The sequence below is a fragment of the Strongylocentrotus purpuratus genome, unplaced genomic scaffold (genome assembly GCF_000002235.5).
Source record: "Strongylocentrotus purpuratus isolate Spur 01 unplaced genomic scaffold, Spur_5.0 spur5_scaffold_21, whole genome shotgun sequence".
Taxonomy (NCBI): Eukaryota; Metazoa; Echinodermata; class Echinoidea; order Camarodonta; family Strongylocentrotidae; genus Strongylocentrotus; species Strongylocentrotus purpuratus.
The window spans coordinates 10,623,424-10,642,238 of record NW_022145607.1 but is presented as its reverse complement, the minus strand read 5'-3'; the positions used below and the strand labels follow the sequence as shown (position 1 = coordinate 10,642,238).

General features: G+C 37.2%; 2 protein-coding genes across 2 annotated transcripts in view; both read left to right on the top strand.

Annotated features, from left to right (window-relative positions):
- Nucleotides 1-8,183, top strand: part of LOC115927858 (mucin-5AC-like) — a 37,651-nt gene extending 29,468 nt beyond the window's left edge. Inside the window, exon 9 of the mRNA XM_030994137.1 lies at nt 8,152-8,183. Within this exon, the coding sequence (XP_030849997.1) occupies nt 8,152-8,183 (32 nt within the window). The remainder of the gene's footprint in view (nt 1-8,151) is intronic.
- On the top strand, nt 1,092-18,110 carry LOC105445539. The gene is made up of 7 exons (XM_030994136.1): nt 1,092-1,608; nt 8,326-9,003; nt 10,104-10,249; nt 11,871-12,136; nt 14,970-16,531; nt 17,175-17,330; nt 17,919-18,110. Exons 2-7 carry the CDS (start codon nt 8,341-8,343, stop codon nt 18,108-18,110), a joined length of 2,985 nt encoding a protein of 994 aa, XP_030849996.1. The 5' UTR covers nt 1,092-1,608; nt 8,326-8,340.
- The last annotated feature ends 705 nt before the right edge of the window (nt 18,111-18,815 follow it).

The window sequence follows — 18,815 nt, the reverse complement described above, 5'->3', positions numbered from 1 at the left end:
CAATTATGAATGGAACATGAACTAAATCCACGATTTTTAGAGAATCTGAGGCAAAGAAACACATTCCCTTTAAGCTCCCGAATATCTACAGTACTCTCCTCGATAGCTAGCTCGGGCCAAGTATATGATTTGCATCACAAAGAGTTTTTCCGACTGACTAAGCAATAAATATGTAATGAAATAATTATATGCTGACATTGCTAGAAGGAATGTCTTTGCAAAGCATTTCATGTGGAAGGTTTCGTTTTGGGGTGCGCCAAGAGACAATACGCATACTCTACAGTCTATACCACCTTTCTGTTCTAGTAGATATTACGCACCCCTGTACGTACTTCGTATGCTAGGTCATTGTCTACCCAGGAAGCTGTAATGAATGGAGATACCGTCTCGAAAGAATTTTCCGAGGGAAAAATATTCAAGATTAAGTTGGCTTAACAAAAAGAAATGTAACCCTCTCCAGCCATCATTTCCATCAACAGCTGTCCATATCAATGCACAGTCCCCCTCTGGCATTCCAAATATTACAAAGTGTTACGCAACGCCTTCTGCTTCCCAAAGTTCTCTATTCACTCTTTGGCAAAAATATGCAGGCATCGAGCTTTGAAGCCTTGCGTGGCACCGCAAAAATTAGGTCATGTTCAGTGAAGATGTATTTGGATATAAAATATAAAATACAGAATTCACAACATATGACCAATGCAATATTCTATTATTTATCAAATGCTTTTTCCGTTCTCGGATAGCTCTATTGAAGACATAGCCATTTTAACCAGCGAAATCGACCAAGGAAATCGTGAGTTAGAGCGAATGAGAGGTTTTCATCATCATGATTTTCTCATCTAATTGTTGACATTTTCCGAACATTTCCGAAATTTGTACATAGCTAGGAAGGTAGTCCAAAGGTTTATCTCCCTAAAGAACAACATGAAATTGTGTTATATGTTTGCGCATTTGTTGACTGAGGGCTAGAAGTTGTCAAGTTATCACCACTATTCACCCAAAGTACGGGCCGGCAAAGCAAAAGCCGCCGTACTCGCTGGGCTGGGCTGTTGGTGGAAAGGGAGGACTAAGTGCTACTAGGAATCTGTACTGTTTCGGAGGGGGATTAAGGGGATTACGGTAGGGGAAACAAAAGACGCGTGGTGCCACGGATGGCTTCGAAGGGGCCTCTTGGACGGGATCTCCATTCATTACAGTTTCCTGGTCTACCTGTCCCGGGATTCGGATTGTGGATAATAACATATTTCTGCACACGGAATCTGTATTGTGATTCATTTCTGGGGCAAGTATTTTCCGAGCAATGCGTGTTTCAACATAGTGCCAATACCGGATTCGCCATTTTAATGGACACCAACTCTCCTGTTTCTGATCGTGCGAAATAAAAGTATTTCAACGTCATTTTGTTTCTTCATGACACGTGTAAGAACAAACCTTTCAAATGAGTTGTTACTTGTTACTCTGGCTGGAATTTAAACAAGATACATGGGATTCCTTGGCAGCTGGGATGCATTTAGTTAACACAGTCAACACTGCTGACGAGGAGAAAGACTGAAGGCCTCACGCGTTTCGTCGTTTGTTAAATGGACTTAGCACAGAATAAGGACAACGGTAAGCTTCCATTCATGAGAATATTAAACTTAACGATAACGCTTTTAAAAAAATGAGTAGGATAACGGACAATCCCAAAATTTCTAAGTGTAAATCGGAATTTCGGTTTTGGAATAATATTCCAATATCAAAGGTGTTCAAATAATGAGATCAGATGATTTAATATGTCTGCAAAATTCCATGGAAATGTTAACTTACCAAAATTCATAAGATTTGCGATATGTCAACAAAATAAACGGGCTACTATCACAATGATATCAAATTTAGTATCAAAATCGAAACAAAACGAGCTGTTCGATATAAGTCTAGTGGTATGTCAATAGGATTACAATAACATGATTGACTTTATTTGAAAAAGTCACGTTTGTTTTGTTATATTTGAACAAATCCATGGAAATGTTCATTTGCCTAAATTCAAGAGATTGGGGATTTCAAAAAATTAACGGGCTTCCATGGCAAATTGTGAATTAAAAACAAAAGGAGAATGAGTTCTTTATTTTCTAGTTCGATTCTCGTGGATTGTCAATACGAATAAAAATAACTTAAAACATGACTTAATTTTACAAAATCACGTTTGGGGCAAAGGATGGCAACATTTTCTGCCAAAACGTTCTTCCTGTGAGTTTTAAGTATTTTATACCACAAGCGCTTCAGATCTGAAATTTAGGTAGGCCTAATGAATTATAATGAATGGAACATATATTACTGATAAGGGCTGTTCATATAGCCTATCAAAGAAGTCAAACGAAGGCGGACAAAAGTATCATGTCCGTTACGCTTCTTTTTAACACTGTGGCCACATCATCGGGAGTATATTTTGTTTAAGCCAATATTAGCTGTTACTCAAATCTGCCAAGAGGACGGGCATGAATGTTGTATAACCTGCATCATAACATTAGATATAAGGTTCATAAGGTTCATATTTATTGTCCATTTAACAATGGAAATTCGTTGTGTTACATGGTGTATAGATACATATAATTATACAACATATACACTTATACAAAAATTCAATAAAAGAATTTTAAACAGAAACTAAAAAATAAACAATCAAACAAAGATAAAGTTATGCGTAAAAAATAATGTTCATGTATACCAAGTGAGGTGGATTGACGATAAGTTTTTACAAGTATCAATACTGTATTGCATTAATTTAATTGCTATCATATAGTGTTATTATCGTCATTATTATCATCATCATTATTATTCTTATTCTTATTATTGTCACTAATGTCATCACCATCAATATATTATTATTATTATTACTTCCATCAATATTACTATTATTGTAATGTAAAGGTATCATTATCTTATTGCCCCTATATAATACCTTCCTCATTCAATATTCGTTTGGAGCCATGTACAAATGAGTTTAAGAGTTGATTTGTCCGACAGCGTGCTGATATTGACCTGTTACCGAACAGCATTCTTACAGTTTTCGTTTAAGGGGTGCTGATTATTCTTTAGGATGAACTGTGCCTTTTCTACTATCCTATTTCGACATAAATCTCTAAGGTTTAATTCTTGTCCTATGATCTTTTCGGCCTGTCTGATGATGATTCTATTCAACAGAGTGAAGTCTCCTTTACGACAGCTTGTGTATCCGACTACACAATCAAAAGCGATAATACTTTCGATTACTGTTTTCAATTTTAGAAAATGCATCCGTTGAAGTACCTTCCTGTTAATTGCTTTAAACTGACCCCCCTCCTCCTCCTTTGTACGTATGTACTATTTCAATTTCGCCGGACAGCGACTCAGTTCGACTGGTTTATTGTGTCTAAAGTTTTTTACGTGTTGAGATCCAGAGAGTTGTCATTACACCAATTAGTACACCAGTTTATTTAGACCACGTACACGCTGAAACCTTTGTCCACGTTTATATTCGTATTCTGTGCAAGATTTGTGGCTAATTCTTCGATGTTTTGTCCATATTACATCTGTTTTAAAATGTTAATAGGAGAGATTGCGATTTCGTTTTTGCCGCTCCAAAACCTTTAAACAACCTTCCACTTGATGAGAAACATTCTTATCTGTTGTCATTTAAAAAACAACGTTGATAAAGCAGTTGTTGTGTAGAGTAAATGTATATGCATGTAGAAGCTCCATTATATAAACAAATCGTATCATTATTATAAACGATTTCCAGCGTACATAACATGTGTGAATTGTGAAATATACCCATGATCTGGTAAAATACGTGGTATTAAATGTGCCATTACACATTCAATGCAGTGGGGAGTAATATATATAATAATACTAATACTAGTGTGAACTTATAGAGCGCACACTGTACACTGGTTAGTAGTCAGTACGAATTGGTGGAAGGGATTATCACTTACATGCAAACAAAATTTATTTGGGCCGATTACTATAGCTTGACCCATATTTTGCCCACAATGCGAGGCACACTTCTGAGCCGGGATGAGTCCTAGACAATGCCAATGATGCTATACAGTGCGTCCCAGAAAAAACGAAACCGAGAAGTATCGATGTTTTATCATAACTTAATCACAATCATAATTAATGAATGATACATATTTGGAAAAATGAGCCAGGAATAACAAACTTCTGTTTGTTTAAAGTAGCCCTTACATTTTCATAATTTTAACAAACGAATTCGTTTTCACTGGGTGCCTGCCGTAGCAAAAAGCAGATTTGACAAAAGACTTAACTCCGTTTCGTTGACAATCAGCCATGCATGAAGACTCTCGTCTACGGCTGATTGTCAACGAAACGGAGTTAAGTCTTTTGTTAATTTCGTTTATTGATACGGCAGGCAGGCAGGCAGCATTTGGAAACGAATACAATTATGGAAATGCAAGCACTATTTTAAACAAACAGAACTTTGTCATTCCTCGCTCATTTTTCCTGATTGAGGTGTCATATGAAAGGGCAGAAACTCAACTTTCTAGAAATGTGAATTTTTCTTCGAAATTCAGATACCGCCCGCCAAATGTCTTTTTGGTTTCCTTCATTCAAATTGCTTTTAATCACTCATACGTGAAATATGCATTATCTGAGTAGCATCACATAAAAGAGGAGACTCTAAGCTTTTCAAATATGTATCATTCATTAATTATAGTTGTGATTAAGTCATGATAGAACATCGATACTTCTCGGTTTCGTTTTTTCTGGGACGCACTGTAGATAAATGGACCGTGGATACGAGACCAACTGAGTCTAAACGGGGCCTAGCCAATGTCAATGGGGCAAATGGTAAATGGACCGTGACATGCTTTGATCCATTTCACTATTCATTTGTATAACATCATTCACATCGTTTTGATAAAATTCCAAAACACAGGAATAGCTTATATGAACAAAAACAATTCCTGTATCGTATTCTGATATATAAAAATGGTGAGAGGGAGAAAACCTGTTTGAGCATTCGGCTAAAGAAAATTCTTCTTACGACAGTCAGTATACAAACAAAGGCATGATTATTATATATATTGATTAAACTCCAACTATTCAAGTTTTGGTTTGTTAAACTGTTATCATATTGTTGGGTATAGACATTATAATACTCTACTGAATCTATTATAATACTGGTACATACTTGTTTTTTCACCCAGGCTACCCGAGTGCCAGTCATTGGCAATAATCTTTAACACCACTGCTCAATTAGTTCAATATATATCATCCCCGCATGGTAATGAACATTAAAGTGTTTGCAGTTTTACACCATGGGCCAATGAAGAAAAAACAATCATTTCTGACCTTCCTACCAGGCAAAATTAGTCTAGCCCTCTCTAAATGAACACAATGGTCTTTCATTAGTTTTCCAAACAGCTTTGGTTTTTAACCTTTAAACTATTTCGGGTTTTGATCAACTTGAACATTGAATTTACTCTACAGAATCTACGGTACAAACTTTTTCTTTTATCCAAGCTCCCCAGGTTTCCGTCATTAACATATTATAATATTTGTATGCGGTATCCGTCCGCGTAAGCAAATATAATAGCAGTTTTCAATGAAGGTACGTTTCCATTCTGTGTAAATAAGTTCCTCCTTTCAGGATATAGCTGCATGTGATACCGCTCTCCGAGGGGTATAGAATATCGTATTCGTAAATGATAATGGACATGTTTAAAGGGCTAATAAGTCTACATGGTGGAATTTTGTTTAAAGTACTGGTATTAACAACCTTTATTAGGCAACGGGCGTAAGGGGTAATTTGTGTTAAGAAAATTCATGGGTTAATAAAATACGATCTTTTTGATAAGATAGGTCTCGAATCCTAGAACGTACCTATTTCAGAGATAGTATGACTTTTTTCACATATTTTTTTCACAAAAAATGTTGTTGCATTCAATTTGTCAAACAATACCCACGACATAACCACGACATAACCACGACATGTCTTTTTTTTCTGACGCGTCCCCATCGCCAAACATTGCCCTTGTGACTACTCGAAATAGATTTCGGGCATGTTGCATGATCTGGTCACGACCAATATTTCATGGGTCTGCCACGACAAAATCTCGTACGATCCGTTGTGACCGGGGCTTAGTTACAACCTGAAATAAATTGGCCGATTTTGTCTGATATTTATGTTTGAGTTACATAATTACAACATGATTTCAAGTAAATTTCATGTCAAGTTACAACTTGCAGCGAGTGTTCCAATATTTTAGATTAGAAATAAATAATTCTGATGAAAATCCAAGATAGCTGAACTGTACTCTACATTTTATAGTCTGTACAAATTGAGTCTTACTCAGTCATACACTGTTAAAACTATACCGTACTGTGCCGCGGCACTAATGTCCTTTGGCAAGACATTAATTTACACTTGCCACTCTCCACCCAGGGGTTAAATGGGTACCGGTAGGAAGGAATTCCTTAAAATGATGTGAGCGTCGAAATCTGGACCTTGCAAGATCGATACGTGCGCTATATACAAATCCAATATTATTATTATTATTATTATTAATTGAAAGAAATTTATGCAAAAATAATACATTTATTATTTCATGTACATGAATTATGAAATTTGAACACAAATAGTGTGACATTCATTTAGAATAACTGTTACTTGGGCATCATAATCCTGCATACAAAATAATCAGCTAGTTTCTCAAATAAAATGTCAAAGCTGTAATTTAAGATTTTCAAAATTCAAAAAATCTTCCCGAGAAGAATGTACATCATTCGGTTTAACTGTGTTAAGAACTTTAGAAACATCTGTGTGGCAAATTTTATGGTAGTAGTAAGAAGGGGGCAGCCCCTGGCTGTAACCAAACGTACGCCCTTTTGGTAAACTCAAGTGTTACTTCTTCGCGGAAAAAGTGCACGTGGTGTAATTTAAGACGCGCCCTTTTGTCAAAATAACACCGCTTCAGGTTAAATAGACGTATTTAATCTTTATTTTTTTCAAAGGGATCTTCCAACAATTTCATAATTCCTTTCCAGTTTAGAATTACTCAAAAATAAACCCTATTGTCCTTAAAGAACCAGACGATATAAATCAACAATTAAACCATTACCTCCCTTTAACAACGCATAAATAAAACAAAAAACATTCAAAATCATTTTTCTCCGATTGTGATTTTTCAAGAGTCATCCTTTTGTCAAACATTGTTGGAATCAGTCAAAAGTTGTTAGACGATCCCGTTTACGATTTTTTTTTACTAACTATGGGGACCTGTAACACAAAGCTTTACAATTGAGTGTACGATTGGTTGATCGACCGTTTAATCAAATGCATATAAAGATCAAGGAATAGTAAACCAAAAGTAGGAGGACATAATTTCGATATAGCATACCAAATTCCTTCCTCCCTGATGTAAAACTTCTGTGATACTTTGATATAACATACAATGAGGCAGATGAATACTATAATTTTTTTAATATTTAAAGAATGCATTTTTGTACTATACCAGAGACCTATCAGAATGGAAGCATGTCGAGGCATAGCACCCCTCCTCTCTTTCTCTCCCTCTCTCTCTCCCTCCGGCTATCTCTCTCTCTCTCTCTCAGTCTCTCTCACGCACGCAACGCACAAACAACACACACACACACACGCCCACTGAATCGTTTCTCTTACTATAATACACAATATTGGTCCCATACCAAGTATATGATTTGCATCATAAATAATGTATTTCTGCCTTACCGTTAGACAAGAAAATTATGTATTTCATAGTACGATTTCCTGGCTACCATTAGTTCCAAATTCGCCTCATAATATGGTGGTTCCGTTTTTAGAATTGATCAGACCCTTCTAATTATCAAAAGTAAAACAAGCACATTCACATGACTCTGTCCGTTTTTCTTTCAATGGAGATGAACCATATTATATCAAAGCCAAACCTTTTTTCCCTTATTTTATTTTATCACAAAGGCCATTTTGATTATTTCTAAACCGTTCAATAACAGAGGGGAACACGGTTTTAGAACTGCATGTATTTAATTTCTCTCGATCCCTCTCTAACTCTCCCTCCCCCCTCTCTCTCTCTCTTTGCCTCCTCTCTCTCTCTCTCTCTCTCTCTCTCTCACTCTTATCTGTCTATTTCCCTCTCCCCCTTCCCCATTCAGTCTGCCAATTCACGTTTGAGGAAGATTTCTGAACTCTAGACAGCGAAACTGTTGCAGGTAAATTCTCCTGTGGATGTGATAAAAAATAACTTAAAAATCAGGTCTACTACTAATTGTTATCCAAATATTTCACATTTAACTGATTTCTGTATTTTCTTTAAATCTGTCATACAGCATCTGGATGTCACCATGCCTGTGTCTCTCGGTGAGTGGCGTGTTAGGATTGGAACGTTTATACGTCGGCGGAAGAAAGAATATGACTACAACTACTTTTGGAACAAACTTGTCAACTTGATAAAAAGAGCCAAGAATGTTCAGTCACCCGAAGAAAACAACTCAGAATGTAACGCTTCACCTCGCACTTCTCAGACTCCTTCACAATGTGACGGTCCTGAGTGTGATGCTGTCAAGGAGAGTGGATCCTCATGTGATGTAAAAGGCCCCGGACCTACCGAGGTCTCTCACTCTGAGTCTTCGTGTGCTGAAAACAGTGGTTCTCCAACGGCAAATGAGACCAACCCTGTTCGTGATACTACTGACATGCAGAACCCAGATCCCCGGCCATGTACGGGAGACACAGTGGACAATAGAGACATAGCCATTAATCTCATGTCACCTAAATACCCCCCTGAATCCACTCAAATAAGTAACACAGACCAACCTGAAGTTGGCACAGAGTCGTACTCACATGTACCTGCAGCCGTTCCTGGTGAGCCAGATTGTATCAAACTAGACAAGGAGGAGACATCAAACTCTGTATCGTCGGGGAAAGAGGACCACTCATGGGGCTTATCACCTAAACCCAGGCAAGATACAACGAGATACACCGAGCAAACAACACCATCTATCAAGGTATGATTGCTTTTTATAAAGTATTTCCTAAAACCACCCCTCTCACATAAAATAACTAACATACAGAAAACTTAACGGTACGTCTGTGAAAAACACAAATGCTATTGGTTATGTTGAACAAAATGTGAGCTGTATACGTTTACCTCCTTGCTCATGAAGTAATATGCTTTTAAATAATACACTGATTGCATTATGAGGAACATTCTTTTGAAAATCGCATGTCAAAATTCATTTTTGCCGGATTTGTGTAAAACGTGGAAACGTTAATGTCACCTGCGAACATGACGTAAATAAAATATGATTGTGAAAAGATGATTTTGCAACGTTTCTATTGTCGGGTAATGTGCAATAAAATGGACCAGGGCAGGGCTACACACCCTCATATATTCCCCCAAATAATAAATAGCCCTTAGGCAATGAAAAGTGCCCCTTTTGTTTTAATGGCATAACTCTTGCCCCCTCATTATTCAAAGTAACATTTGAAATCGATCTCCGTATTAGATGTTAAAGTTTTATTTCTTTCAGGTCATAATAATATTTGGCTCTCGTATAGCTAGCGCTCATATCTGCCAGATGTGACACTTTTGGCGCTCCCGATTAGTACACTGGCTTTAACACGGCTGCCATTACGGTGCTCTAGCATTTCAAGGAATTAATTCCTGCCATGTATCAATTTACATCACCTGGGTTGAGTGTGTCAATGTAGATCAATGTCTTGACAAAGGACATTAGGGCCGCAGTGGGACTTAAACCGCGGACCTTGTGATCGACAGTCCGATGACATATCCACTCGACCACAGCATCTATACATATTCAGTTATGTTCGCGTGTGATCTTAAACGTGTTCACGGTGTCTGGCACTGGCACTATCGGATTATGACATGCAATTTTCGAAACACTGCTTGTTAAATAAGGAATTATAATTATAAAGCTCATAGCTATGGAAATTATAGCTTTGACGTTAATTTCACTGCAATAAATAGTAGAACACCCATTACTCTTAGACATGATTCTTATTCTTTGGTGATTCTACTTGAATTTTGACAAATAATGACTGATCATTCTTTTCAAACTTTCTTCTGTCCATATTTCTCCTCCAGGAAGTAACGGAATATCATGGATCACTGACTTATTCCGTCCCCGGCGGTGAAGCAGATGCAGTCAAAGGGAATGACTGTCCAGACATGAACAACATATTCCTATTGAGATCCGGTGATGTAGAACGAAACCCAGGTCCGAATGATAAGTAAGCAGCACGAAAGAGCAACTAATGAAAATTAAAATCCATCAGTCCGTGTTCTTCTAAACTCGACTCTGGATCAAAGATCACGTCTACCGAACAATAATTCAATTACACCTCATCACAATTTCCTTTGGTATTATCTCGATTCTGAAAAAAGCTTAAAGGGCCCATGATATCGAAATACAAGTGTATTCCTGTTGGTGTACAGTCCTGCATACATCTCATATTTTGATATGTAAACTTCTGAATTTGTTTCATAGATTTTTAAATATTTTTTGAAATATTTGTTTTTCAAACTTACTAAGCTCCACCCCAAAAACCTCCAGATCTCATTCCCCTTGTGACATCATCTATCAGTCATCAATGAGCTAACTGGAGGAAGTGGCATGTAACTTTGCCAAAGTTGAACACCTGTTACAGTACCACAAACAATAGCAAAATATATGTTGCTATGTCAGACATGTCAGACTAAACTAATATTCTAAAATAGACAATGGTATGTAATTTCCCCCAGTTTAGTAAAGCGCTTAGAGACATTTGTATTTAGCGCTTTATACAAATTAAATAAATGTTATTAGTACACGTTCATGATAGAATTGCATGCTTCCATAAATATGTACAATACATCATCATTGCCTTTGTCTTCCTGTTGATGCTACAGCATGTCTGACATAGCAACTTGTATGTTGCTATTTCATTACGTATTGTAACAGGTGGTCGACTTCGCCAAAGATACATACCACTTTCTCAAGTTAGCTCATTGATGACTGACAGATGATGTCACAAGGGGAATGAGATCTGGAGGTTTTGGGGGTTGGAGCTAATTAGCAAGTTTGATAAACAAATACTTCAAAAAATATTCAAAAATCTATGAAACAAATTCAGAAGTATACATATCAAAATATGAGATTTATTCATCCGTAAAACAGTGTATTTGCAAGTCAAAGGATAATAACATTCATTCATTCATTCATTTCGGTTTATCCAATAGAAATTCCTTGTTAGGACAGTCGGGAGGCTGATACAAACAAAGATTACAAAGTTGTCATGTTCAAAAATATAAAGAAAAATTACAAATACATCAATATGGAAAAGAAAAATATATTAGTTCAAGGAAAAAATACCAATGATAATAATGAAAACTTCAATATATTGCACATCGTTCATAAATCGAATTTACATACATGGATGAGTGGGAAAAGAAAAAAAAATGGACAGAGCATTTCATTCCCTTTTCTCGTAACATTTGGATTTTGAGCGTTTACATTTTATTAAACACGATGGACAGAAATGGATATATAAAACACAAAGTGATGATATTAATAACGGATATACATGTATTACAAATGAACAAATCTACTAGCAAATATGAAGAAAGTGGGAAAGTAAGAAATGAAATGGGAAGCGGAAGAAGATCTAAAGACACAAATGTAACAAAATGTAACATAACAAAATCGAACGCAGTGTCTCATTCTGCATTATTGTACTATAGATGCTATGAAGTAAAGGGTCTTCCGCCATTCGTAAAGCATCTGATAAATGAAATTTTTTTTTAATACAAAATTCTGCAAATATCTATTAGCGCTAAATAAACTTAATAATTCTTCTTTTGTTCATAATTTAGCCCTGGAAGTCTGACCGAGTTTGAGCTCTATCTCCTTGCCGACGGTATGGATCCCTCAGATTTCAGGAAGGTCGGACTAGCTTTAAGATTTACTGAGGCTCAACTAAGCCGGTTTGAGAAAGACATGCTTGGCAATTCCATGCAAGCTACCTATCAGATGCTTTATCAATGGCGGAAGACAGTACGTGAAAGCGAGGCGAGGGAGATACTAGTCAACAAATTAGAAATCATTAAGCTGGTTCAACTTGCTGATAGTGTACGGAAAGGTAAAGTTTTATACACATACATACGCACATACACACATACACCCAGGGGCGGCGATTCCGGGGGGACGGGGGGACACGTCCCCCCCCCCCCTCAATTTTTTTAGGGGGGATCGTCCCCCCCCCCCTGGAAATTTGAAAAAGTGCAAAACAAATTGTATAGCATATACTGAATAATGACTACAACACACTTTTAGGCTCTGGAAGGCCCAAGAGTGCAGCGTTTAGACTAATAAAATTGCAAAAAAAATCTCGCTCGGTCGCTACGCTCCCTCGCATAACATCCTCGTAAAAAAAATTCGCATTTCGTCCTCCCCGGTCATTAACAGAAATCGCCGCCCCTGCATACACCCATCCCCATGAAACATAGATAGTGCCTATATTTGCAGTACCAACAAAAGTGAGCACACCCCCAACAATAAAGTTGAATATTACAATGTAGCTTTTAACAAATTTGTACTAAAAAAACGAGCCATGTTTTCTTTAAAAAAAATAGATTTTGAATTATGTGATAAATTTAAAGGGAAATTAAGTATTCCATTAAAACAGTGCAGCAAACTAAGGAGTAGCTGCTCTGAGACGTCGATCCCATGGTTGATCCTCGAAACGCGCGAAATAGTCCTCTGATTGCACAGTCAACACACGCAGGGAAAAAGCATGCCATTTCAGAGACATTTGTAAATCAATGATATCGAATTAGAAATAAACCACGTTTCAATTTGATTAAGAGGGCAACTGCCTCAAAGCCCCCCCCCCCTCCCCAAGCAGTACGCCAGAGTGAGGGAACATAGTGAACGAGTTGAGTTATGGTGACGGTAGTGATTACCCCCTCACAGGTTTTTGAGTGTTGTTATATTACAAAAACTTAGCAGCACTATAGTATAAAACAAGCAATATACTTTTTGCACATTTCACTTTTCTACAATATTTACTCGTACATTTTGAAGGATATTATGCGAGAGAGAGTAGCTACCGAGTAAGAAGATTATTATTTGTCTAAACGCAGTACTCGTTGGCCCTCCAGAGCCTAAAAGTGTGTTCAATTCAATTCAATTCAAATGAACATTTGTTACAGTCTTTAGTCAGTATTTGCTATACATTTTGTGTGTGCACTTTTTCGAATTTTCCGGGGGGGGGGGGACATTGAGGGGGGCGTGCCCCCCGTCCCCCGGGATCCTCGCCCCTGCATAGGCGGTATACCTCTAAAAGCATTCCTAACTTAAATATTAGTAGACGCAGTTAGGACTCTCAAGATTATGGTGTTAAAAAACGAATGTCCATTGATTAAAACAGGAACTTCCTCCACAGAACCACTAGCATCCGGTCAATGTACACATACTTGATTTTAATATCATAAATTAGAGAAAGAACCGTTAGCATCTAACAATCCCTCTGTAATATTCACATACGTATAAAATGTCGATGTCCTAGTGCAAGGACAGACTTTAAGAGGTTTAAGCATAATCATTAATTGTTTCTACGTGTATGGAACAACAAAAAACAATAAAAGGATTGTAATATTTTCTTAGAATGACTTGAGAACAAGCATATTTATTTCTTCCATACCTTAAAAAAAATACACAACAATTATTCAAATGCGTCTTTTCCAACTATTTACACATACCCCAAATTTTCTCTATACCTTCCTAACATGATAAACAGACCAACATTACAGAATACTGGAAAATATAGGGGGTAATATTGATTATAAAACAAACACACAGCAATTATTCAAATGTGTCTTTTCCAACTATTTACACATACCCCAATTCTACTCTATACCTTCCTGAAAAACATGATAAGCAGACAAACATTACAGAATACTGGGAAAATGTAGGGGGGGGGGGGTAACATCATCCCCATTTATTACTCAATATGACACAGAACGGTAGCGATTGGCCTGTTGAGAGAACATGCGATAGTGGATAGGCTATAGATCAGAGTAACTAGTAATCTGAAGCCCACTGCACACTATACGATCAGAATGCGAGAATGTGCAATAGCATTTGATATGAACATTCAAACTTCTAAAATGTTATATAACATTGAAATTTGAATAGATTTCACGCTCCTTTTGAGTGACGTCATATAATAATACAAATAGTACCATTTTCTACGATTTGAAGCCGATTCGGCTTTTATATTGATTTGCTCTTATCATGCCACAGGGCTAATCCTAATCGTGCCAAGCCCCAAATCCCCTCCGTGCGAGGATGTTTTTGAGATAATCTGCTTAACGCGATATATCTATGAATAGCGAGTGCAAAACATACAGCACAGTCCAATGAGCACGAACAATAGCTGCTATTACGAATGCGCCCGTGCACGCACATCGCACTCAAGCGATGGCTCTCTAGCATGTACAAAACACTATAACGATAGCGTGCATGCAGTCTTATAGCAGGCTATGAGTTAGAAAGCTTAAATGCTGTAATAGAACTATTAACAATTAGAATTATGATTACCATTAAGAACCTATACTTCAGGAATATAAATAAATTATATTGATTTTAAAAAAGGGTTCAGTTAATTTTCAGAATTAAAGTTAGTATTAACAAAATTAAATTTTAGTTGGTGATCATTGTAAAATTTGACTCATTGCCACATTAAGCAGAACAACAACAACAACGTTTAGCAGTGAGTAAAGACGACCCGAAAAACAAGCTGCACGCATGTGTCGATTTCCCGTGCAATCAGAGGAATATTCTCTTTTATGAGGATCGACCATGGGATAGATAAAGCAGCAAAGCCGCCTTGATTAAAAGCTAACTAAAGAGTTTCATTGGAATATTTTCTAGTCATTTTAGAGACAACTTTCTTCACCATCCCCTCACAGGTGATCAAATACCGTCAATTACAGAGGAGGAAATCCAACGGGTTGCTGAAGAGGTCAAACACTATTTGACAATTCATCTATGTCAGATTCAAGCCGATCCACTAAACAGCGAACTTCTTCTTGAATTTAAACGTATCTTTACCAATCTAACATTGATGGAAGAAGACAAAGGTACAAAACGCAAGACACCGCTTCTCTACGACAACCTCCTCAAGACCAAAGTCAACGGAATCTATCCCAAACGCTTGTTGGTAGAAGGTGAAGGTGGTGTAGGGAAGACCACATTTTGCGCCAAGATCGCTTGGGATTGGATCCACGGAAAAGGCTACAAAGATTTCAAACTGGTTCTTGTCATCCTCCTTCGCAAGGCAGAGGACAAGACTGTTGGAGAGATAGTGAAGTCGTATCTTTCTGACAACAATCCGGTCACAGCCAAGCAGCTAGACAAGTACATCCTCTCAAATCCGGATTACGTCTTTCTTGTTCTAGACGGCCTAGATGAGTTTGCTGTCGATATTAAGATCATTCAGCAAATCACCCTGATCACTCTTAATAAGCTATTCAAGTCAGGGACAGTACTAATCACATCACGGCAATGGAGATCAGATGTTATTAGAAAGGATACCGATCTCAGAAAGGTGTATGCTTTCATTGCTGTGGAAGGTTTCTCTGCTGAAAACCTCTCTTCTTACATCACCAAGTTCTTTCATCCAGACACAGCTTCCTCTGAAGATCTGAATCGATTCATATCGAACAACGACGTGATCGCAGAGAACATGGCCCCCTACCCCATATACACAGCCATGCTGTGCATCATGTGGAAAGACTTTGATGGGGAGCGCCGAGAGACAATGTCCAAGCTGCAAACATTCTCCCAGCTTTTTGATGAAATGATCCACTTTTTAGTTGATCATTACCTCTCAAAGCTCGTTGTGTCCTCAGCTGATGATGATGGAGAATTGGATAGGAATCGCTCGAGAATCTTTCATCATGTTATTCACATAGGTTGTGCTGCTTTCCGGGGACTTGAGAACAGACAGTTGGTGTTTAGAGAAGAAGAGTTTCAGAGCTCTCCGGGGTCTGTTGAGACAGGTTGTAAAGTTGGGGTACTTACTAAAGAAAAGCATATTCCTTCGAGGAGAGAAAGAAGACACCATTCCCATTCTGCAGTCTCATATGTGCAGTTTCCCCATAAGCTCTTCCAGGAGTATCTATCTGGAATGTATCTCACATCTCTTTACAACTCAGACCGTAATGAGTATAACAGGTTGATAGCGAGTATCATAAACAACGCAAGGGAATACCGGTACCTACTGTACTTCACCTCGGCTCAGAAGAAGGAGGTCGGCTCGGATATCGTATCTCGTCTCATAGCGTCGAAAAGAGAGGGTGTTGATGATAACTTCATTGTAGATGTAGCATACGAGAGCCAAGACCAAGCAGTGGCCAAAGCAGTGGCGGATCATCTCTCCTCTGAGTCCAGGAAGACACTGAAGATCACCAAGGAGATGCAGGCACACACAGTATCAGGACACATTTTCATCATGAATCATCGTGAAGTGGTAAGGGAAGTTACTTCAAATGTTAGCATATACATTTCATCTTTGTAGGATCTTCTTGAGTAATAACGTTTCTAGTTGATTTAAATTTCATTCTCTCAGACGTGGGATGACGTCGTTTAATTTGAACACTTGACTGTATGGAGCATGTTTAATACCACTTCTATGATCATAATTCGTAATATGAAAACTGGAATGTACACGAAAAACAAGTACTATTATTATTAACAAAAGTAAATGAGTATTAGGACTTTAATCTGTTAATAATAGGAATTGTGATTTGTTGTCATCGTATCACAACCCGTCTTGCCTCTATTTGCAATGAAACTTTTAATATCAGAAAAACACGTGCAAACCATTATGATAAAACTCTAACTTGAATTATTATGAGATAACGTACAGAACCCAGAACATGATATATATGGTGGGATCAGAACAATTCCTTTAAAATGCATAATGTTATTATTTGATTATTTTATGTTTATATTGATATGTAGATTATGAAAACAGAATTAGACACAAACCAAAAATGGGGGGGGGGGGGGACATCAGTAACAATTATCATTAATAAGGACAATATGGTGATTATTTTGAAGTCTTTATGTTTCTAGCCTCACTATGTTATTTGGGTACGTTTACCTTGTAGGATCACCTGATTATTGGGAAGTCGTGTGGTCGGACGGCTTCAGAGGACCTGGCTGAATTAATTTGCTCATCACGATCACTGAGATCTGTGACGATCGATAGGACTATGCATGATGTCTTCTACTCGGTGCTTGCGAATAAAGCAGTCGATTCCAAGGTCAGTGTAAATCTGTGTATTATCCATGTTGTCGTATTTTCGAGACATCATTCTTTAAAATAAAATGAATGCCATATTCGATCAGGAAAATAACTTCCCTGATGCCATAATATTATATTGAATTAGGAAAATGCTGGAAATCAAAAAATTATTTTTAGAAAAATAAGTTCCATTAAACTATTTGTCAAATATTTATGTTTGATGTTATATTTCATGATTTAATCCAGAGCGTTTCAAAATATATTAATTTCTTCATCTTCAATCACTCTAATCGAAATTACCAAATTCTCACATAAGTTTAATAGAAATCTAAAATCAAGATTGCAGTCTCCTATCTCTTATGTACATAGTTGCGATTACTTTCAACTCTTTAAAATACGGGTCCCATGTATTTGAAATATTTTGAGAGTAGTACTTATTTCAGGTGTCAAGACTTGTACATAATTAACAAATAAATTTAGATGAATTGAGATCGTTTGTTCAAAGGAGCAGCAATATTAACATAACTTTAAAAAGATTAAATGTTGAATCTCGAATATGATTTGTTTACTTTGTTATTCATTCAACATAATGTTACTATCACAACAGATTGAGACTCTTTACATCCGGTGTGAGGATCTCAGTAATCGTCCCTCTGCATCATGTGATATCGCTCAGTTCATCTGTAAGACGCCTCATCTAAAGAAACTGACACTCCGCGGTGGGGGAGACGACTCGCTACATGATGACTTCTATTCAATATCTTCGTCGATGGCATCGTCTGCAAAGGTATTGATCTGATTATATACTTTAGGACTGGGAGCACGGGTCGTGTTATAGTCATAGTGGAAGTGTACTCATTTATGTTGTCAAACGAAGCTGTATGATTTTACTATCCAAATTGTTACACCGTTAGGAGGAAGCAGCTTGGGAAATTTGAACGTTTTAGGAGATGGAAGTGGAAAATTGACTTTCCATCATAAAATGAAAATGGATAATAATAATAATAATAATAAATTTATATAGCGCAGCTTTTATACAAAATATATTCAGCTGCGCTGGTTAAGAGCTCCTTTTTACTAAATTCTACAAAATAAGATCACTCAGTTGAACAAATAAGTTTTTAAATTGGATTTAAAAACATTGAGAGATGGAGTGCTTCGTATTTCTATTGGCAAGCTAATCCATAGTTTGGGGGCAGCAATAGCAAAAGCACGGTCCCCAAGAGTTACTTTAGTTTTGCCATGGGGAATCTGAAACAATAATTTATATGTGGAAATGCGCAGGCTACGACTGTGTGATTGGACTTTGAGTTGAAATAATTCTTTGATGTAATGAGGGGCTTGACCACTCAATGATTTATAGACAATTAACAATATTTTGAATGAGATTCTTTGACGGACTGGCAACCAGTGGAGTTCTCTCAGAAGAGGTGCGGTTGAAGTGAATTTCGACCGACGATAGACAAGTCTTGCACATGCATTTTGGACTCTTTGTAACTTAGCT